Source organism: Chenopodium album, chromosome 18 (assembly GCF_948465745.1).
Source record: "Chenopodium album chromosome 18, dcCheAlbu1.1, whole genome shotgun sequence".
Classification (NCBI taxonomy): domain Eukaryota; kingdom Viridiplantae; phylum Streptophyta; class Magnoliopsida; order Caryophyllales; family Amaranthaceae; genus Chenopodium; species Chenopodium album.
This window is the reverse complement of record NC_137851.1, coordinates 15,015,587-15,040,765: the sequence shown is the minus strand read 5'-3', so window position 1 is coordinate 15,040,765 and position 25,179 is coordinate 15,015,587. Positions and strand designations below refer to the sequence as shown.

General features: G+C 30.9%; 1 protein-coding gene across 1 annotated transcript; it reads left to right on the top strand.

Moving 5' to 3' along the window:
* Window positions 1–7,797: 7,797 nt before the first annotated feature.
* On the top strand, window positions 7,798–11,686 carry LOC145593172 (LOB domain-containing protein 1-like). The gene is made up of 2 exons (XM_081649680.1): window positions 7,798–8,147; window positions 11,158–11,686. The coding sequence occupies exons 1-2, from the start codon at window positions 7,851–7,853 to the stop codon at window positions 11,524–11,526; spliced, it is 666 nt and encodes a 221-aa protein (XP_081505806.1). The 5' UTR covers window positions 7,798–7,850; the 3' UTR covers window positions 11,527–11,686.
* Window positions 11,687–25,179: the final 13,493 nt, after the last annotated feature.

The window sequence follows — 25,179 nt, the reverse complement described above, 5'->3', positions numbered from 1 at the left end:
ACATAAGAAGTCAAGAAATCCGGTCCAAAGGAAGACTGTACTCTAGGTCTCTTACTTCTCTTAGGTTCAACATCTACCACTTTGGTGGAGGAAGAGGGGAGACTAGAACTAGGCATAGAATCAACAAGGGGAACATTCGTACTTGACTCACTAGCATGCATATCAACATTAGAAGACAAGGATTTGTTCATTAGAAAAATATGCTAAAAAAATACCGCATCCTTAGCTTCACAAATTGTTCTATCACTTAATAACATGAACCTATAGGTTGCACTATTATGAGCATACCCAATGAACACACAATCAAAAGTTTTAGACCCGCTAGTGGATTTTTTAAAATCTGAAAAAGCCACCTTAGCCAAGCACCCCCACACTTTTAAAATACTAAAATTTGGACTATAACCCTTCCAAAGTTCATAGGGGGTTTTATCCAACTTCTTATGGGGCATTCTATTGAGTACATAACAAGTGGAAAGGACTGCTTCTCCCCACAAGTTATCGGATAAACCAGAACTAAGAAGCATGGCATTCATAGTCTCTTTAAAAGATTTGTTTTTCCTTTCGGCAATACCATTTGATTGGGGTGTGTAAGGTGGACTAGTCTCATGTATGATGCCATTGGCCTCACAAAAATCTTTTAAAGAATCTTTTCCATATTCACCACCTCTATCGGTTCTAACTCTTTTGATTTTAAGGTCCAATTGATTTTCAACTTCGGCTTTATACTTAATAAATGCACTTTCGGCTTCATCCTTTGTTTTAAGCAAATAAACTTTAGTATAACGAGAAAAATCATCAACAAAAGTAATATAATAATTTTTCCCACCCATACTAGTGCATTTTTTAAAGTCCGCTAAATTCGAATGAATCAATTCAAGTAATTTGGTACTTCTTAAGACCACTTGCTTAAAAGGTTTCTTAGTATGTTTGGCCTCAACACAAATATGGCATTTGTCAAGTTTGTCATCCATTGAAAAATTAATCAAATTCATATCCTTTAATTTTTTCAAATAAGAAGAATTCAAGTGTCCTAAACGGTAGTGCCAAACATCCAAAGACTCAACAATATAAGCAAAAGAAATACTTCCATTCTCATTCATAACATTCAAAACAAACAAGCCATTATTGAGGTAACCTTTCCCAACAAAGTCTCCATTCTTAGTCATTACAACCTTGTCGGCTTCAAAGACAAGTTTTAGGGCGACTTTGTTGAGAAAGGCTCCCGAAACAAAATTTCTCCTAAGAGAAGGGACATATAACACATTATTTAAAAATAAAGTTTTTCTGGAGGTAAGTTTGAGATGGACTTCTCCTTTGCCAAGGACTCTGGCGGTGCTACTATTTCCCATGTAGACATGATCACCGTCGGTAACATCTTCAAACTCGGTCATCAAGGCCTTGTTAACACAAAAGTGCCTAGATGTTCCGGTGTCCAAAATCCACTCCATTTTTTTCTCGACCAAATTGGCTTCCACCACCATCGCTGCAATGATTTCTTTACTTTCAACAACATTGGCTTGGGAAGTGTTGCCATCTTTCTTTGATCCATGCCTTCGGTTGCATTGGTATGCCTTGTGTCCAACAATCCCACACACATAGCAAAAACCTTTTGGCTTTTGGATTTTGTTGTTTGGAGTGCAATTATTTTTGGACTTGTTGTTTCCCTTCTTCTTAGAATTTCTCTTGTTTTTAGACACATTCAAAGAGGAAGATTCAACAAGATTAGCTTTATAAGAATTAAGAGATAAATTTTCAAACTTATCTTTAAGGCGATTAGCCTCTTCGGTTCTCATGTGACTAATGAGCTCTTGGAGAGTCATGTCCTTCTTGTGATTCAATGAATTTCGGTAGTCATTCCAAGAGGGAGGGAATTTCTCCAACAGGACATTGGCTTGAAGGGTCTCACACATCTTCATGCCTTCACCAAGAATTTCAGTCACCATGTTCTCATACTCATGGACTTGAGACATGATGGGCTTCTCATCATCCATCTTGAAGTTAAGCCACTTGCCCACCACATACTTCTTTTTCCCGGCATCATCCGCTCCATACTTTTTCTCTAAGGAATCCCAAATAACCTTGCTTGACCTGAAATTAACAAACAAATCAAATAAAGTGTTGTTCATATGGTTGAGGAGATGACCACGAACAAGCTTGTTGTCTTTTTCCTTTTTTTTCAAGGCTTCCGTTATGGCCGCCGGAATAGGATCCGTTGCAACTTTGGCCGCTTCTTCCGCCTTCTCCAAAATTTCAATTACATCTTCATTCAAGACATAATCTATCTCCACTTGTTCAAAAAAGATTAGAAGCTTTTGTGACCACCTCTTATAGTTGTTACCATCAAGACAACTTAGAGAGGTCGGGAAGAGAATTTACAATACTATTAGTAAAAGACATAATTTCGTTTTCAAATTGTTGTAAATAAGGAAGAAGTCTAGTACAAATAGTATTGAAATATTAAGCAAGATCGAAAAGATGATCTTACAAACAAAAGAACAAAACCGGTGTGTAGTGATGCAAATCACTGACTTGAAAACGAAATTCCGGCGCAACCACGGTGCTCAATTGTATTCGCTGGCACGTTCCCTAAGGTTAACACACCACTTCCACACAAAGGCACTTTTGGGTGGAAGGTTGGAGTCAAGTATATTATGTCCGAAAGAGAGATGTGTTTAAGCTATTGTGTTTTGTATATATTTCTTGTATGTATAAAAATTAGAAAACATCCTCCAAATTTATAGAAATGAATGATTGAAGAAGATGAAAGATCATGGAGGAATCTTCTATGAACAAGGAAATGAAATCAGAAATATTATAGTGATTAAAACACCATAATCAACCTCTTAAATGGGGAGATACAAGAAATCAAACAAGAAGATAAATCCAAGGGAATCGTAAGAGTCCAACGGACAAACTCCCGCCCGATCGGGCGGAGCTCGCCCGGTCAGCGAGCACCCAACTAGAACTTAGGTTGCTCTCGCGCCCAGTCGGGCGGAGCTCGCTCGATCGGGCGGACACTCCCTTTTTCCAGACATCTCTTATACAACAACTATTGCTCTTCTACTAAAACAACAAATTGATATCACCCAACCTTTTGTCAACCATATTATAGAGGTAGCATGATGAAGATAAAGAAAAAAAGATAAAAGAGAAAAGACTCTTCAACTGCTTCCACCACTAAAAATGAAAAATGGCCAAAATTTTCTAACAAGAGGAAATTATAGGCATTGAAGGTTTAGAATAATACTATTTATCTCTTAAGTTTTAATAGAAATAAGTCACAATCTTTGATTTAGATTGCAAAAAATGCTGGGTGTCCAACTTCTCGTTCCTCACGAGCCCAATAACATCAACGGATTCTCACCCAACAAGGGGCCCACACATTTGGGCCTATTTAATTTAATTTAATTGTTTAATTTAAATTTTATATTTAAATTAAATTACTTTTAAAATAAATAATTTCAATGGTCAATACCAACGAGTGGCCACGTCAATTAGCAAGTAGTTGTAGTTATAGTTGTAGTTAAGAGAATAATGTTTGAGTTGAGTTGTTAATAACTTTACAAGTCCAAACTCGGCTAATAGTCGGTATCCGATGAGATGTCTTATTTGGCAAAGTTTGGCCAAGTGGAATTTTGTACATGGAGAAAATTGATGCAATTGTTCTAGTAATAGTATTGAGAGTAGTCATCTACAATTTCTCATCCAATAATTATTAGGTTAGCATATTGTAGATTAGCTCATGATGAAACATGAGGGTAGGTTAGCAAAATCTTGTCCCGACTACGGATCGAATACCTATATCAACTTTTCACAATATTCGTCTCTCAATTTTAATTACGTAGCAAAATTACTTATGAATTATTCAATAACTTGACGATATTAGTGAAATCTCAAGAAAACAAGTAATTAAGGTGATTTCTTAATTCCGTAGAATTTCACCCACTTTTCATTTTGTGTCATTCTACAAAATTCTTCTCATTTTTGCATGTTTCATTTTTGTTATATATATGCATTAAAAACTGTGTAATAAAACAATTAAGATACATAAAAAGGAATGAAGAAAATACGTTAATACTCAAAGTTTTACGTTGGCAATTGTAAAAAATGTTAAAAGTTTCAAAAAAACGGTAGTAGTGCATCAAATCAAGTAGGAGAATTACCATTTGTGTTTAATACTTCCTTTGCATTTTTAATAGCAATTTTTCTGACCCAACCTTGGGTGGTCAGTTGGTCATCAGTGCACATTAATTTCTTAAAATTTAAATTGTTCATGTCATTTATACTCATTTTGGACTATATTATAAAAGTTTATATAAGAGTTAATGAAATTTGATAATTAGATAAGTGTCAAAAAAAAATGAAATTTGATAATTAGATAAGTGCAAAAAAATAAGTTTAAAATATACTCAAATTGGTTAAAAAGGACAACTCAAATTTAATTTCAACGAAAATAAGTTCAGATTAGTAAAAATAAAGTAAATGGTCATTGGTCAAGTATTATTCTCTTATAGCTAAATCCTTCCATTCAAGGGAAGAAGAATAGCTTATAGTGAGGGGCGGGACAATAGTTTCTTTAATGCAAAAAAGCTTCCATTTTTAATTATAAATTATTTTTTTTAAAAAAAAAAACGAGAAAGAAATAGCTAAGAACTCCAATTAAAATCATTATCATCTAATAAGTATGTATTGGTGTGAATGAAAATGCATGTTAGTGTGTGTGTTTGAAACGTGAAAAGAGGACTCAATATAAAGTCCATTGAAAAGCGCATTGCAACTTATAGATTGGTCATACTTATACTTTAATCAAAGTTAGAAATTTTTAAAAGTATTATTTAAAAAATAAAATAAATAACAAATAAAAGGTTTAACGAATTTATCGATCACTTAACTCACGAATCCACCATTTCAACATGATTACTCGGCGGGATTCTCACTTCGTCCGACCAATTTAATTCTTTTCCATGCAAAAAAGAATTCCAAATAAGTCATCACTACTTGACCTGTTAATAACATTACTCTAATCAAGCTTAAGCTAATGATCTTAAAACTAATTTAATTATGTAGTCAAGTCTTACTAACCATACCATTAGTCTTCTTTTATCAATATATTAGTTGAAATATGTTGCTAAAAGATGATAGATCAGATCAAATCAAATTAAAGTTGAAAAGGATTTAATTAAAAAATAAAAATAAAATAAAAAAAGCTTTAATACTTCATTTGGGTAGTTTAAGAAAATATGAAATGGTCTTGGCAGCAAGGAGGAAAATTTGTTCCACTTATAGCTTCAAATGAGATTCCATATTTTAACCAATTAGTGATATTGGCAATACTATATCTTTTTTAACTTAAAAGGTGATTTTTTTTCTTTCCCCTCTCATCTTTCTCCAATGTATCACATTGCATATTTGCGTGTGAACAACAATGGGGTTCAACACCTTATAATGATAATTAATTTAATTATCAATATATAGCTTAATGATTAATTATATTCTAAATATAGAGAAAATCTAGAGATTGAGATAAAGTAATAGTGTAGTAAAGAGAGGATATTAACAAAGAAAAAATAGAATATCTTTTACACGGTAAGATGCGGGAAGAGGGGGGGGGGGGGGGGGGGGAGGGATAGAGGGACTATTCATCCTTCTACTCCTTGATCCTCAATAGAATATCTGATCTTGCTAGGCCCATTCAACTACGGAGTAGTCTCAATAGAAGACTCAGATCATATACAATTCTTTTATTTTGAAACATGGTAATTACTAAGAAGCATTACATAACTACTTCCTATGTCTCTAATTATTTGCTGCACTTACCTTTTTTAGGCGTCTCTAAAAGATTGCCTTATACTACTTTTGACATGTTTTTTTCACTTGCACTCTATCTATCTCTCTTTTCATTGATATTTATGTCAACACATGTGCACTGTTTTTTTGCCTAAGCTTTTAAAGTGATTTTTTGGTTTGGAGCAAATAATTGCAGACTGAAGGAGTAGTAACTAATATAATCTCTAGGTATTTAATTTGGGCAAGAGGCCCTGGCTAGATCATCTAAGTAATATGCTTGTTGCTAGAGTAAGTTGAGGTGCAGCAAGTATAAGGGTGCCCTGAGCCCCTGACCAATTGTACTAGCAATGTATCTTAATGCACGGTTTAAACTTCAAAGCTTCTTGGTATTAAACACTAGGTTGCTGAATAAAAGGACTTAGACTTTGCACTGCATAAGAAATATAAGGCCTATAGTGAGTCAAGATCAATCCTAATATATCCTAGTAATATTAAATATAACCTAGAAATAACCTTTAAGGAATTCCTAAATTAGTAAAATTAAATAAAGTAACAGAGTAAAATATATGTCAAATGAAAAAAAACTAAGAACATTTGTAAGTAACAAATTTAATCAAAAAAGTGTGATTAAAACTCTTCTTCTAGTTTGTTATATTAAAAGTGCTCAACTTTGCTAGAATCTTGTAATAAACATCCTTTTTCGAATTTGTTTATTATTAGGCCTAATACCAACTTTAATTCTATATTTTGAACCATTTCAGATAAAAGGGTGAATCATAGTAAGAGCTCCGTTAATAATCGCAACACTTTCTTTTTATATGTGTTTCATACTGTATTCCCTTAATTATCTAGTAAGACCCTATTTTTTTGAGCTTCTGAGCAGAACAGATTTCAGCATTATTATTATTATTATTATTATTATTATTATTATTATTATTATTATTATTATTATTATTATAAATAACAAAAACCTACAAAATCAATCAATACAATTTACAAGAAATTATTATTATTATTATTATTATTATTATCATCATCATCATTATTAATATTATTATCGTTTTATTTTTTTTATTATTATTAAAAATTTAATTATTATTATTAAATATTAATTGTTAATATTAAATATTAAATATTATTATTAATAATTTATTATTACTATTAAATTTTAATTATTATTATTATTATTCTTTTTAAACAATATAGTCATATAGGATCCTGTTTAATTGCCTAAAGGTATATTTTATTAATATTCACTTTTTATAATCTTATAATGTTCATAATTAGAGATATTACTCATTAAAAATATGCATTGGCATACGTGATAATAAAAAAAGTAAACTAAAAAAATCGGAGTAGTATTTTTTTTTGTATATTTGCATGATAAAAGTTCAAACCCCCTCCATTCTTGACCTCCAAACTTAAATAAAGTTTTTATGCAACAGTTCCCTTAAGTTGATTGTTCTTCAAAGAAATCAAGAGATCTAAAATTCTAAATTTATTGTTTAAAAATAAAAATTAAAAAAAAAAAAATTCTAAACTTATAATTTGGATAAGAGGAATAATATTGTTTTAGAATTTTTAACACGAAGTACTAATATTGACTCAAAATAGTTTCATGCGACTAAACCAAAGCTTATTGTTCTAGAATAAAGGAAAACGGTGTAGGATAGACTTAGAAAATCCAAAAGTCTACCAAATTTCTAATTTCCATACCCTTTATTTGAAAAAAAAAAAAAAAAAAAGAGATGTGAAAAGCCAAAACTACCCCTAGACAGCCACTTCTCTACTTGGAAAAATATCACCACCCGAAGGCCACGTAAACCCAAAAAATTGGGCAAATTAAATACTAGATGACGTCATCCAAGACTTAGCTTACGTAATCCTGACCCAAAAACTTTCTTCGCGGGCTATTCCTTAATTTTCTTAATACACATAATGACTATATATATATGTACATCACTTCATGTACTTTGCTAACCAAAATATTCTCATTTCACAATTCACACTAGTAAACCAACACAACTACATCGTCTCTTCATTTTCTCTCTCTAAAAAAAATAATGGAAGGTAGCACTAACGATATTGTAATGTCATCACCTGTAGGAGGGGGAGCATCGCCGTGCTCCCCCCAGTCTCCAAACTCTCCTCCTTCTTATGGCCACGGACTACCAGAACGATACCAGACAAGTTCTGGTAGTCCGCCGGTTGTAATGAGCCCGTGTGCGGCTTGTAAAATCCTCCGACGTCGTTGCGCTGACAAATGTGTGTTGGCTCCTTACTTTCCTCCTACTGATCCCCTCAAGTTTACTATTGCTCATAAGGTCTTTGGTGCTAGCAATATCATCAAGTTACTCCAGGTATACATTCTATTTCCTTAGTCTTTATAGTGATGTTATCCCCCGATGTTATATGGCTTCAGCAAATTTCATTTTCAATTATATAATTTTTAATCCCTCTATACTATAATAATCAATAAATTATACCGCATATTATTATTATTATTATTATTATTATTTGGCAATTATTATTATTATTATGGTTCAAAATATTATTATTATTATTATTATTATTATTATTATTATTATTATTATTATATGTGTTTGGCCGCATTTTATGACCAGTCATCATAGAACTTAGTTAGTTAGTGTTATAAGAGTTACTCGGTCAGTTTTAAAAAGGTGTCTCTTCAATGTTATAGGGGTTACTCGGTTAGTATAATAGGAGTTACTCGATTAATGTTATAAAAACTATTTTTTTTTAATTTATAAGCTGTCACATAGTGTGGTCATCCGTAAAAAAAAAACACGTTATTATTAGTATATTATTATTATTATTATTGTTGTTGTTATTGTTAAAAGTTATACTGTAATAACCAGTAAAATGTTTTTATTACTTTATAAAATAACAATTAAGTACTTTTAAAAAATAATAGAGTCAAACTCCTTTCTTGAAATTAATACAAAGTCAATTATAATATATAGTGTACTCAACAATGGTGGAGAATACGTTAGCATAGTCATTAGGGCATGTGAGTCAATGCGCTGCCATTGACAGAAGGTTCTACAAAGGAAATTGTAGAGGAAGGAGAGAACCACAACTATTACATGTTCAATTTTCAAAAACACATGTTGGTTGTTAATCTTTGTAGCTTTTGTCTTAACTAAAATTGTATCATACCCTTCAATTGTTTTTTGTTAAAGAGTTGGTTCACTCTATAGCATGCATTTTTATTTTTCGGAACTTGGGTTAATTAGTAACAAAGGGGAAAAAAAACTACCATGAAACTATGAAAGGATTGAGACAAAACTCGTTGAAATATCCATTTGCAGGTATATTGAACAATCTTAATTGGACTTATGAAGGACTATGTATTACATAATTACATTACCATTTGCCATCAAAAAGTAATTACATTATCCAGCGATGAGAATTGAGAATTCAATTATTTAGAAAATTTTGCATTCTTTGCATTTATCAATATGAGGCCAGCAATATAAGATCAAAAATTCATTATTTCATGCCTAGCAATCTTGGATTGATAAATGAAAACGCAGTATTAGTAAAGGATAAGATCATAGAAAGCTAACAATTCTTTTACAAAATTAACAAGAAGTAGAGAAAAAAAAAAAAAAAGCTAATTAGACAAAAATAAAGTTCAAATCTTTTGACCAAGTAAAAAAGTAAATAATTTTTTTTTGAAATTAAAGCGAATAAGTAATTAATTTATCGATCAAGTATTAGCTATAAACCTGAACCCCCTAAGCTAGGGAGCTAGGTATTAACTATTTTAGATAAAATTTGTAGCATACTTTCAAATTTTGATAGTTACTACACATTAATTCAAAAAGTAAGGTACCATTTGGTTTAATACAAGGTCCTAGGTTGGTAATCCTTGACTAATAAAATCATATGATCAAATTTATAAAGTCTTTTTTATACATGAAATTATGATAATGAAATTCACTTTTCTTTTTTAAAGTAAAATCACAAAGTCAAAATTTCATACTTTTACCAATCAAAACATGCATAAAAAAGCATGATTAATGATAAAGCGGGTTAAAATTCTATTGGTTAACATATACTTATCAAATTTTCTTTGATCAATAATATGTCAATCTCAAAGAAATAATTGATTACGAATAAAATACTCAATTTTCACACTAAACGAGGAGGATTTGGGACCAATGACAAGGGAACACATTACCCACTAATTAAACGGTATCAAGTGTTAATTTCATCATGCAAAATGGTCAACTCGTCCTATCACTTTAATCAGGATAAACTATATACTAAAAAAAAATGAAAATAAATAAATGTAACACTATTATAAATTATGTGGGTCAATTAACCATGCATATTGTCCAAGCATTTACAACCACAATCCATAAAAGTACATTGTCCTTATAAGGGCGGGCACCAATAGTTGTACACTTGCATTTTCACATTAATTTGTAGCACCCTAAACTTGATGCATTTCATATTTATAGTTTTAGACCTTGTTATTTTGTATGAACACAAAATTATTTCATACTACTAAAGTCACCATTACACGGTTGTAATTTAAAAAAATAAGATCTATTTGTAGTGATCCAATTGCATAATATACTTAGTTATACTTTATACTTAATATTCTAATCTCTAATAATGTAATGAACCTGTCATTTTTAATTATATATATATATATATATATATATATATATATATATATATATATATATATATATATATATATATATATATATATATATATATATATATATATATATATATATATGCGCTTCGTAATAAAATGAGATTATGTATGTTCTCTGTATATTATTTTAGCATTACACATTTGTAAAAATCAATCTTTATCTATCTTGAAAGTAGTAATTTTGAAAACTGGGGTTAAAATGGGATGGTAATATATGCATGCATGACTTTGAATTATTGTTGATAAACGAGTATTTCGTATCTTAAAAAATGAATTTTGGAACTTGTCTAATTAGTAAGGAAAGGAGAAAACGATTTGATGTGCATTTTATTATTAGTGTCTTATTCTATCACAAATATTTTAACTTTTGCAATAATTTCATATTGTACAATTTCAAGGTAATTCTAACAAGATTATGCAATAATAACTAATTTACAAATAAATATTCACCAACTTGAGGGACAAAAAACTGGGCTTAAATTGACCTTTTTTTCTTGGTGGGGAAGGACATTTGACTGTACCATATATTATTGTCTCTATAATAGTTAGATGAAGCACTATTCAAAAAGATAGTGTACTTTTTATGATATGTTATAAAATCCGTATACTTAGGATCATATATTATACATCATATGACATTTAACTATTATTTTTATGTGTGAATTGTTCATCAGGATCTTCCAGAATCTCAACGAGCAGATGCAGCAAGCAGTATGGTTTACGAGGCGAATGCTCGGCTTCGTGATCCGGTCTACGGATGTGCCGGAGCAATATGCCAGCTTCAGAAACAAGTTAGTGAGTTACAAGCAGAATTAGCAAAGGCTAAGGCAGAAGTTGTGAACATGCAATGCCAACAAGCTAATTTACTAGCCTTTATTTGCATGGAAATGACACACTCTCAAGATGTTGTCATGCCTAACACTACGTCCTCATCGTCGCCACCTCAAGACACGTACGAGACGAGCCCTAATAATAACAATTTCTTGCATTTCTATGACGATAACAACACTTTAGGCTCAATTTGGGAGCCTCTTTGGACTTAGAAGAATTTGATATGATATTTGATGTTAGACATTTTTTTTTCAACAAAATAAGCCTAAAATTCTTACTTAGGAAAGAAATTAAATGGGACAAAAAAAGTTGTTTCATTAAGTCATAGTTTTATTAGAAGAAGAGAGACTTTGAAATTGGAAAGGAGAAAAAATGACGGTAATGATGTCCTTTCAACGAACGCACTTGTTAGCTACTATAACTAGTATACTAATTCTTGTATCAAACTTATCTCTTATTTGGTAACCTAATTTTATCATCTAATATATAAATATGATTTTTATTTAATTTTATACTTGGAACTCTATTTTTGCAATTGGTATCAAGTAATTAATTGATTTTTATGTCCTTTTCTTTTGAGATATATATATTTATTCGTGTAGAGAACCATAAAAAACAGTAATTCTGAGCTGTTTTGTTACACAGCTTAGCTAACCTATCCAAGAAGGGCTCGATTGACCAGTTGATGAGTGACAGATTGTGACCGATTGTATACTTGTATGTAATATTGATTATGAAATGATTATGACCAATCAATATTTTACCGATTAAACTAGCCGAGGTCCACAAAGGTGGAAGGATGATACATATGATAAAGACAAAATGGAAGCTATTAATGTCAACGTTTTATGTCTCCTAACTTGGTGTTGCGTTTAGACTTCTGCAATTGTGAAAAAAGTACAAACTATTCGTTCTTTTAGAATAAACATAGACGAGAAAATTCTCCTGCTGTCAAACAGTGGACTAAGAAATTTCTGTCGATGTAATAGTCTTATGGACGTTATCATTGATCTATTCCAGCTTACTATGACTCCTAGCTATAACATGTTCTTTTTTCTTTCTTTAACGCGGCATGTTTTAAGTTTTTTAACATCTTATACATAATAACTGACTAAGTATTGAAATGTCATATATATATATATATATATATATATAACGTAGAATATATATAGGAAGTTTCCTATTGAGGGGAACATGTTACGAGTGTGAATAGAGGATGTATACTATTCACCTTATAGATTAAGATAGTAAGCTAAATTTTATAACTAATTAGGTTAAATCAAGGTTAATTAGGGCTAATCAAGTCCAATTAGATGCACATGTGACATGAAAATCAAGATTAACCCATTCTACTCAAGTCTAGTAAATTCAGTGGAGAGAACACACCCTTAAAAATACTTTAAAGTCTAAAATATATGTTCCAATAAAAATCAATATGCTTTGAATCTGTCATGCCTCCAGTCCTCGACGGCCAACCAATATAAGGTTTAGCTAACTGTCAATGAGTCGGAGACTCAGAGTCTAGGGGCAATGGTTATGTGGACTCGGAGTCTAGGGGCAATAGTTATGTGGGCTACATTTTCTGTTTTGGGACTATCATGAGGTTTATTCTACGGAGTATATCTTTTTAGGAGTACTATTTAAATTTCTCATGTTATAAATCTACATCATTCAGTAATACTGTATGTATTATCTTCAACATCTGTATAAACTTAGTCTCGCCAATTGTGGATGTGGACGCACATACATGATACATACCTAACACATTGTTAGTAAGCAAACCACGTAAAATTATGCATGATTGTTTTGTTCTATCACTAAACTTTTCAACATACGTTACAACACAATGTCCAAGCCAGTTTATTAGTTGCTATATCTTCTGATCTCGATAGATATGACAACGTCCAACCTTCGAATAACATGTTTCTTATTCTAATTTAATTTTTCTTTTAACATGTTATGTATACAAGTCATTGAAACGTCATAAAAATGGGTTGAAATCATGTATATATTGATGTTAATATTTGTGTCGGTATATGTTTACTACTATAGGTATAATAAATTAACAATGCATGTCTTTTGTCCATTAATGTATATACGAATGAAGAAGTAATACTATTGACCGCAGAATTTAGTGACCCATTTGGACCGCTCACTTTATATTGTTCTAAATTCTACGGAGTACAATAATAGGTTTGAAAACAGAAAAACAATCGCCTACAAAACAAATTTTTGAGCAGCCTAGTTGTTAATCCATTAAAGAAATTCTTTACTAAATGTTAAATTAAGTAAACAATTTGGCAACTAATCTTATTAGCTACTATTGGTCTTTTTTTGTGTCTTTATGAAAGGTATGATGCCAACAAACACAATCTTTTTTTGACTTCTTGTTTCTCAATTTGTACAATGACTATATAAATATATATATATATATATATGTATGTATATATATATATATATGTATATATATATGTATGTATATATCTATATGTATGTATGTATGTATGTATATATGTATATATATATATATGTATATATGTATGTATGTATGTATATATGTATATATGTATGTATATATATATGTATGTATATATGTATGTATGTATATATGTATGTATGTATATATATATATGTATATATATATGTATGTATATATATATATGTATATATATACTTCCTCCGTTCTGTTAATATTGCAACAAGGAGGAAATTACGCATCCCAAAACACCTTTTATATGCTAAATATCTATAATTGTGTAAGAGTAAAAATTATAAAAAGTTGATATTGTGAAAGTATTTTATGAGACGAATCCAACAAGATCCCACTTGACTATATTTTGCTTAACGTATAACTCATATTATATAGTCAAACAAGAGTGATGAATAGTGCAAAAAGTCCATTGTTGCAATATTAATAGAACGGAGGAAGTATATGTATATATATGTATATATATATATATATGTATGTATATATATATATATATATATATATATATGTATGTATATATATATATGTATATATAGTATAGTTATTAATTCCACACTGACTTGTAGGCCTGTAATGGTGATTGCTTATTTGCTTACTGGCTTACTGCAATTACAATATTACACACTACTCTAGTGTTTTCTTCTCTATTACTCCGTATTAATGAGATGATTGGTCAAAGAATTGGATGAATTGATTGTACAGAATTAAATAAATAAATAAATTTTGTAAACCCTTTTCTAAAAATAAATTTATCTTATGATTCAATGTCATGTTTTGTCTTAAGGTATGATTCTAAGTTCATGCATTAAAAGGAAAAAAAAAACATGTATACTTGATATTGGATCACTTAATTAGGACAAAATTATATGAAGTATGTAGTATGATATGTAGTGTTGCATGGACTTATATTACTTTGTTTTTTTTTTTTTTTTTTTTTTTTTTGGTGCACACGAGAGGCTAAGCCCCACTTATATTACTTTGTATGACACGTATGTATATGTTAATTTAGGGCCTGTTCACAATTACTTAATTTTAGTTTAGTTCAATTCAGTTCAGTTCAGTTCAGCTTCAATCAGTTCAGTTCAGCTTCTAATTTCTTTCTCTCATAAAATATTCATTTCAGCTCAGTTCAGTTCAGCTCTAATCAGTTCAGTTCAACTCCAATCAGTTCAGTTCAGCTCAATTCAGTAAATGTGAACATACCCTTAATTAAGATGGTACCTTTTTTTTTTTTTTTTTTTTTTTTTTTTGCATACTATATTATTATAATGGGTGCAAAAGCGTTATACAAACAGAATGAAAGTTGTCTAAATATTGCAATTGTATTACTCGTAGAGTACGTAGAGAAAAATACACCGAATTTATATAATCCTGAATCAGTGACTATACACATTTAAAGGTCATCCTGAATCAGTGACTATATACATTTAAAGGTCACTTAATATACAAGAGAGAATATAACAACTCCAAAATAATCATCAATGTCAATCTAGCTCTAAAAGTGATTTCACGTGTGATTTTCAAAGAAGGAAAACTTTACTTTGAAACAACAGTCGAATTCATCATCTTAGCTTAGTGTACTAATAATGATACATAACACAAAATCTTTGTCCCTCGTGTCGGTAAAACTAATGAGAAATTATGGAAGTCTACTTTCTTAAAGCATCTACCATATATCGCTTTTGTTGTGCATGCAAGGAGACAACAAATCCTTTTTCAATTTTATCATATTATGCATGTTCATATTACCTTATATATCGGTTGGACTTTCATAGAAAAAACACCCTAAATGTTAGATTGTGTTTAAAACTTAATAAATATCTTTTGCATTTAATAATTAAATTGCAACCGTGTAAATGTGTAAGGTGTTATAACATCAAAATCAAAAAGTCAAATGAGTTTTGTGAAAATTAAAGATTATAATAGAAGGTGATAAACAAATTTTTATACTTACCCTTAATTAGTTTTCAGTTTATACCCTTAATTGGCCTGCTCTTTTCAGCTTAATTTCAGTTAAGTTCAGTTCAGTTCAGTTTAGCTCCAATCAATTCAGCTCCAATCAGTTCAGTTCCTAATTTCCTTCTCTCATAAACAATTCATTTCAGTTCAGTTCCTAATTTGCTTCTTTTATAAACAATTCAGTTCAGTTCAGTAAATCAGAACATGCTCTTAGTTTCACCATGACCCCAAAATAAGTTGTTTGATTAAATAAGCACATTAGTGAGGTTTATATTGATTTTTAGGCTTCCTTCTCTACTTGTTAGTTTAGTCTTGAAATTATTACTACTTTCATTTCATATTATTTGCAAGGTTGCAACTTTGAAGGGTTTATGAGTGTAAAATGAAGAGAGGAAGATAGAAATGCATGTGATGAAGAGAGAGATATGACAACTTAAAAAAGGAAAGAAAACATTTGTTACAAATAATATAAAACATCTATCTATTTTTATTGGCGATTTTTGCAGATAATATGAAACATGGAGTATATACAAAGTATTTCTTTCTTACAAAGTATTTACGTAGTATTTTGGTTAATGTTTAGCCTCATTTTGTGTTCAATTTTTTCTTTTATATGTTTATTTTGTCGAAAAGTTTAGGGTAACTCAAAATTTTGGTCAAATATGATGTATGTGATTGATGATATAGTGTAGCATATTTTAGTGTTTTTCAGACTAAAAATGTCAATATTAACACACTTATTTCTCCTATATTTACATATAAACAATAATATTTGTCGATTTAAAATACAATATTAAACAATCGTATCTTACCAACTTGTGGGAAATCTTAAACGAATCTAAAGGTATGGTACGTATGAAGAGTATGTAATATGATAGTTGTATTGTACCTAAGTAGATAATCGACAGACAAAACAGGCCAAAATGGATTTGATTCTTGACAACAGAAGAAATAAAATGCTACACAAGTAGAGTAGTCAATTCAATTGGGATCCAAAATCTGACCATACACTTCCAAAATTTCATGTCCAACGTAACAATCGAACCATTAGCTTCTTGCTGTCAGCTTTCGACTTCTACTGCATCATAGATCGGATTGTTCATACAAGCTTTGTTACTTGACTTTCTAGATAATTATTTTTGTTGTGCTATACCCTTTTTAAAGCATAACATTGTATTTAACTATTAATTAACTCAGAATAGTGGATGCTTTTAGTTGTGTTTGATTTTTGACATCATCCTAGCTAGTTAAACCCTAATTGTCCACATTCGTGCACATGACACTTTTGTAGTCATCAAATTATGCCATGCATGATTTGAATCATTGGAATCCAATTTTATAAAATAAAACAAAAAACCACTCCATTTTCTTTCTAATTGCAAGTGGAAAATTTGCAACATAACCTTCTGAAATGCATTTTAATTATGAAAATTAAAGATTAGAGAGGCTAAACAAACAAATTCATGAAAATAACATCAAATCATGATATCTGAACCCATTCCTCTTATTACGCTACTCCGTAGCATTTATGCTTTTCTACCATAATTATTTATATACGCAGAGCCGGCTAAGGCCCTGTGCATCCTGGTCCTCAGCACAGGGCCCCCAGATGTTTCAGGGCCTCAAAAATCTTGAGCCCAATTACCCAAGATAATAAAATTATGCCTGTATTTGAAGCCCAACGTTTTTGTATTAACTATCCTAGAAAAGTACTCTGTAGAAGTCAATGTGCCTTCTTGACTTCTGTTGAATTAACACAATTCTCAAAGAGTTAGATTTATTCACATAATATAACTTTAAAAATTAAAACCTTCTAAATTCCATACAACCTATAATTTCAACACATAGTGTACTGTTTTTTTTGACAAAAAATTGACCACATACTGTTTTTTCTTGTTATACCCAACAGTTTCATTAAACACTTTCACTTTTCATTCTAAAAAATTTATTAGCAACGGTGAAGAATCTAATTCTTTAATTTTTAAACTTCTACGAAGGGTTTTCTTTTTTTTTTTTTTTTTTTTTAAGATTGTTTATTACCACTAATGGAAGAAAAACTCTCAATCATCTGTTTCAAAAGGGAATGAAATCGGTTACATTATCATACATCATTATATTTATTCCGCCATTCTCCAATTCCCTTTGCTTCATTCTTCTGCTTTTAAATTTCTGGGAAAAGGTTAGCTACCACTTTAGTTCACTGCATGCGAAATTTCTGACTACTTAGAAATTTCTAGGAGAGCTTATCAAGTTATTTGAGCTTTAGTGCTTAATTTGGTAAATAAATGATAATAATTACTTACATTTGTTTAAAATAGGGCCTAATTTTTAAGAATAGAACAGGGCCTCCAAAATGTCTAAGACGGCCCTGTATATATGTTCTAAAATCTTTCCTTGGATTATGTGTCAAGAAGTTATGTTGCAAGTAATTAATTGTTCAATTTGATTTCTGTAGTGATTCTAATGCTTATATAATTGTATATTTAAAGCATAAATATATATACCTTTAAACATAATTTGTAGTCGGGTGAATATGTTTGATTTTTCAATTTCTAATTTCCAATGTATATGTGATTTTTCTATTTATTTAACACAAAACTTGAGATATTTTAATTACAACATTATATTGGAAATCATATGAAAAACAAATTAGACTAACTAAAAAAGACATAGAGACTAATTGATGTTAAAAGATAATAATAACAAATAAATAAATAAAGAGTAAGTTGGGCTAACTTTATCATCGTCTAATCCTCTCCATAGTAAGTTGGGCTTGGGCTAACTGGATTTCATTGGACCTAATGGTGGACTGTTGACGTGATTTCACAATATTAATGAATTAATGATTATGCAGCTGAGCCGCTGATATAGTCATATACACTCATATATGACCGACTTGCATGAATCAACCTTCCCATCATCTAAACTTTTTATGCACAAAGAGGTAAGTGCATCAAAGGATGGTGTTTTGCTTATTTATTTATTTTTATTTATTTTACTCATTTTGAAGTGAACAAAAATATATTAATGGGTAGAAGATACCTTTGAATGCAACTTATACCCGAGTGTATATAAAATTTTACATCCAACATTAATATTTCTTTTTCACCAAATCATGATCACCATTACAACTCTATCAGTTCATGCTCTTATTAGCATCAGCCTTTGATAATAATTATACTTCTTTGTAATTACCAGAACTGGTAAAACAAACCCGATTATTCAACTTGATGAGCTACACAAGCTTGATTGAAGAATCGTTCTGGCACGCTAGGTCTCAAGCAAATGAGACGAAGGGCGGAAACAAGAACACATCATACTTTAATCGTAAAGCATGCCAAAGGAGTAGCATACAAGGACTTAATTACATGATAAACATAATGTGTGGCACGATGATCACGAAATTAAAATAACGTACATTGCTGTCAAATGTCAATTACTTTTTCAATTTAGGACTTGTTCTCTTCAACTTATTTTAGGTACTTATTATTTATTCCTTAATAAATTCATATCAGACCAAATTAGAAACATTATTTAGATCATACCAAAACATAACTTTAAATTATCATTTACTTATTGTTAAATATCGTTAATTGCGTATTACAAAAAATCATGAAAATTACATATTTTAAAAGTTCATAATGAGACGAATCTAACAAGAAATGTTTAGTAATGTTTTTCTTTATAAATTAGTATTAAAATACGGTCAAAGTTTAGTCAAAATTTAAAATCAAATCAGACCAAATTAGACTAGATCTCTTTGTTTCAGGTGAATGAGAACAAGTTCTTATTCAAATTAGAAACCCTAACCGGATATGATGCCAATAATCTTGTAGGCCTTTGGAATATATATTGTGACTAAAATCATGAACAATGGGTTAGATAGTGAAACGACATGGCACATAGGATGAAATAAAGCAACTCTCTTTCAAATGCATCTTAATTAATGAAGCTCCAGGACTTCATAAATTAACAGTATGCATGAATTTTCAAAAAGTTTGGCATACTGTCAGAATCGATATTTTTAACTTTCTGAAGGGATCGATGGTGAATTGAAGGAGATTGGTAGATCGACAAACTAAACATGCATTGTTTAAATTCCTAAAAGAAAACAGTGACTAAACCAATCAATTTTTGCAACGTGCTTTATTAAATTATTTAAACCATTAAAAAAAAATTGAAGCTATTTTTAATTATATTATCTCCATCAATCTAAATATCAACTATTTAATAATTTACACTTGTACGTAATTAATGCTCAAGTCCAATTCTCTTCATCTAAAAACAAATATTTAGCAAAAATAATTTCAATTTAATGAAAAATCAGTAATTTTAAAGAAGTATGAAGATAGAGAATTAGTAAAAATAATTTCACTTCAGCAAAATAAGATGAAGAGAAACAGGGTCCAAAATTACAAGCAAAGAGTGTCAAGCATATAATTTGGTGACATGATTTATCCCTCCTTTGGCTCTTTGGGTAGATAAAGTGGTTAATTTATGCCAATTACAAAGCAAACAAACCATACATATCGCTGCTATAATGATGTTATTAAACATGACATGTAATTAATATATACATCTCAAACAACCTTCTCGGTTCTCTTCATATACTTGTATCACTAGACACTAGTTCACTGCAATACCTTCTTAGTTTTGGTGGAAAATAATCGGAACAACAAAAGCAAATAATGGATCTAGGCGTGTACTAAGAACACTTTTCTAAAAACGTAATTCGCCCCACCGCACTAACAAGGCTATGATGAACACGCGCGTCTTTGGGATACAAAGATTATACACTCAAGAGCGTTTAGGACTAACGATCATGAGTTCACTGAGTTTTGGAGGAAGACAGAGAAAAGGAAATAAAAACTGAATTAACGTTTATTCAACCAAAATTGATCTTCTAGATAAAAATAAATTATCGTATCAGGCTTTTATTTTCCGTGTTCGTGTCAAGTGACCAAGTCTTTGATTATAAATATATATAAGACACTTAGCCCACTTGTGCAAAACACCACTAAGGCTCATTTCATAAGTCATATCCAATTGTTTACGATATAAACAATACATCACCTTCTTATTCTTTCCGTGTGGGATAACCTCCCACACATAACGTTATTATTGGAAATACTCCACATTTAGCTCAATCGAATCATAAAAATAATGTCTTTTCCCTACCTTATAAAAAGTGGAAGATTACACTTATGAATAGTGCACGGACGTTTATGACCTTCAAAATGTTTGTTTACCTTTTTACCCTTATTTTGTAATTTAATTATTAGGGATTTTCATTTTTGGTTTTTCACAAAACAATCTACTCAATTAATGAGGAATTAAATGGAATAATAAAGTTTGAAATATTTGATTTTTTATGAAATGGGTATTATTTTTTTATTTTTTATTTTTTTGGGTAGCCAAATGCTGAAATACAAGTATCCCCACGAAGAAGAGTCAGGTAAGCAATATGCATTAGTATTATTTTTATTTTTGGTTTATTATCCTATGAAGATAGAATTAGCATCATTTGTGTTCTAACTTTCGTTCTTTCTTTGCAGAAATAATACAAAAAAAGTTATTCCTTACACAATAAATTGACTAAACCACTTAGATAACTTTTCATAAGAAAACTTTTCTTATTATAAAATTACCTTACCCAAACTTATGCAAATCAGTAACCAGATAATTAATCTTAGGAAAAGATAATCTGAAAATAATAGTGGTTACATTTAGCATTTTCTACACCCATCTAGAGTTACCTACTACAATCTCTATATGAACGTATACTTGAGAGTTGTAGGTAGTTTTGACATACTATCTATTTTCTATATATGCCATATTATAAACTATATGCGTTTGCTTATCTACTCTAAAGCTTGCTAGAGTTGTCTGAACTAAAATGTCTAACAATAGTAGCTTCTTTGATTAACTCCATTGTCTTTACCCTTAACACATATACTGTATTACTGGACAGGGTGATTGACTGGAATTTGAACCAATAACTACCAGCTTAGCGACTAAGCCCATGTTTTCCTAGATTGCGCCAACAACAAACCTGAATAAAATCTGGGCTCTAAATGAGCTCTGAAAATCATTTTCTTCGAGCAAGCTATGCTATTGCACTAACATGAATACTTACACGGCGTGGCTTCTTACAAGAACATTGGCAAAGACTATACATATATTGCGTACTAGCAACATTAAAATTTGCTTATGAGTCATTGGTTGTAATAGTTGCTTTTGAAAAGACTCATATCACTTTTTTACTCTTTTGTCATACAATTAAATAGCCTATTATGGTTATGATATTAGTTAACTTACGGTTCACATCTTAAAGCGTTTTTGTAGTTGCATTACACATAATAAGTATGGTCGTGTTTCACAATGCTACAATTAGAAACATATTGATTAGAAACATAGTATTGCTCATTAGATACAAAAGCAATTAATACACAAGAGCGCAGAAAACAAATTATATGCTCCTCAAGTGAAGAAGTTCTTATTTTTAAATTATTTATCTAAAGTCTGCTAGGTTTGTTTTCAAAAAAAAGTCTGCTAGGCTTAAGCTTTACTTGTGAAGCAGTGATGCTTCTGTTCTAATGTGCCAAAAGGATTCTTCCATTCAATTTGTAATATATAACATTAATAAGACGATATGTCTCACTTTATATATTCACATTATAAACGAAGACATATAGCGAACGGTTCCATTACCAATCCATTACTAATGTGTGGAGTGTAAACGCAAGCCAAAAGAGCCTAATGTAACAACTAGCCATCTGCCACTACTACAAAAAAACCCCTATCGAGTCGCCTCTAAACCATCTTACACATCACTTCAAGGGCGACACTACAGGCACCGACACAATAGGTAACCCCTTACGTGTCGCCTATGACATGATGCGTTAGGTTGGTTTATGAGTCGCTTTTTTCATTACAGGTGATGCGTTAGGTTGGTTTATGAGTCGCCTTTTTCATTATAGGTGACGCGTTAGGTTGATTAATGAGTCGCCTTTTTCATTACAGGTGACGCGTTAGGTTGGTTTATGAGTCACCTTTTTCATTATAAGCGACGCGTTAGGTGTATTTTATGAGTCCCCTGCTTGTTATGAGGCGACGCGTAATGTATTTTTTTAAAAAGTAAAATTCTTCCTTAGCGATGCCCAAAATACAATTTTCTTTTTTTTTTCCTCATTAAATTCATACTTGCTACTATAATTACAACCTATGTAGGACTTGAACCTACATCTATGTGCAATAGCACATTGCTCTACCGTTTGAGCTAATAGGCTTTCAAAACTTCAATGAGAATCTGCCATAAAAATATGAACAATCACCAATAAGCAAAATCAACATAACTTTCATGTGTTCTTTCTTTTCTGTTAAAGATGATATAAAGTTAAGTATGCTTTTTGTTGTCTTATCGTGCATTTACATGTAACATTTGGAAGGGCCACTAGTGACATGGTAAGTCTGCTAGGGTATCGTCTTTTAAATGCACTATACCTTCAACTACAACAGCCCCCTAGGCTAAACCTCAAAAGTCATACTCCTATCAAAATATAACACACAAACACAATCCAATAGAGTGGAAAATTAAAGATGAATTACAGTTTTCACATCTTTTTATGAAGTGAGGTTAATGCATTAATGCTTAATACTAAAAGAGTGCATTGACTATTCCGCGAATAGAATATTTAAATCTTTTATGAGAAAAGTTAGATACGTGACCAGATGATGCATTATGCACAGAGTTGAATTACCTTGCCAAATGCATGCAGATTTAGTTGCCACTGCTTTCACATCAGCCCATTTAGAAAAGCAATGACAGAGGTTCCCAAACCAGATCGCAGCAACACTTCCACTAGCAGCTAGAAGGATCCTGGGTCTCCTAGGTGTGTCATTAGCCTGTACAAGTGTACAGGTTCTGTGTGAGTAGTAACATGCTCTCCTTGTGCCATGACCAATGAACAAGCAAACTCTGTTCAAATATCTGAGATGTATCCATAGGCATAAAGTCACACATCAAAACAGTGTATATAATTCTGTTATATTTAATTCAAATAATAGAACTAACATATGCAATAAAATGAGAAGATTACAAGAAACGACATTTCAGAATCAGATTTCTTAAACCATCTATAACAAACCCTGCAGTTCTCTCCTCCACCATGTAAACTGTTAATCTTTTTCTGTTTTTAAAATTATTCCCTTAAATCATTAATTAGTATGAAATCTACAGTGTTCCATGTCTAAGAGACCATATTTATGCGACACTGGCACACTACTACACTAGTACACTACTACTCAAACAACCTCAAAACTCTCGTGAAACATGATAATTTGAAAATTTTAAACCCTCCAAACTGAAATTTAATACAATTGTATATTTGGTGCAGTTGCCCTACCTTTAGGAATGAATATTAGCTCCCTGTAATACCCAAACATTAAGCCTTTCACCAAGAGGCCAAATCACATTTTCTTAAAATGAATAATATACTAGCTCCCTATAGGAATTCTAGCAACATAACAATAAGGGAATACGACCAAAGGAACTTAAAATGAATAATATACTACACATGACACCAAACAAATAAGCTAATATACTTCATTGCACCACTCATCGATAACCATCAACAATAAAGTGCGGCATTTCTAACCATAAAAGACTGCAGAGAAATGCTACACAACCATAAATAAACAACATCACTAGACTACTAATTAATCTCTTCAATACTATCACTTTTCCATTTCAGTATTGCAAGCTCAGTATAATCAATCAATTTCAATCACATAACACAATAAATAGTGACAAATACACGAAGACGACGAAAAATGTATACCTTATAGCTAGCCACCAAATCCATTACTCAGCTGCAAGATCCACCACGAAGTATTTACCTCAACTGCTACACAGAAAGCTAATGACCACACTAACGAGTAACGACTGCAGCTCATACTCAAGTAACCTAACTTTTCACCTAAATTAGAATAAACAATAAAAAATTGGAATAATCAGACTTGGGATCTTAACATTGAAAGTAATTAGGGCTTTCTGTATAATCAATAAATTTTGAATGGTATTACATTAAATTCGCAATTAGAAGCCAGATTAAAATCAATTCGCAATTTGCAATGGAAACCAGATGAAATCAATTCAATCAATTCGCAACTCCATCAATCCGCAATTCAATCAATAATCAAATTTAACTCAATTCGCAATGTAAACCAGATTAAAAAAAATATATTGGACAAAAAACTAAATGATAACCCTAAAATTCGCAATTAGCAAAATGCAGTAAGAGAAATATGGAATGGGCGGTAGGAAGGGGAAGAATGTGTAACTAACCGTAAAGGAGATGTGGAGGCGCAGCGGCGGTAGATGAAGACGACGACGACAAGTTCGATATGAAGTTTTGAA

Excerpts from the sequence above, each read along its gene's own strand:
- LOC145593172 (XM_081649680.1), top strand. The coding sequence starts at position 7,851 with ATGGAAGGTAGCACTAACGATATTGTAATGTCATCACCTGTAGGAGGG. Across the intron at positions 8,148-11,157 it reads ATATCATCAAGTTACTCCAG|GATCTTCCAGAATCTCAACG; the intron begins GTATACATTCTA and ends ATTGTTCATCAG.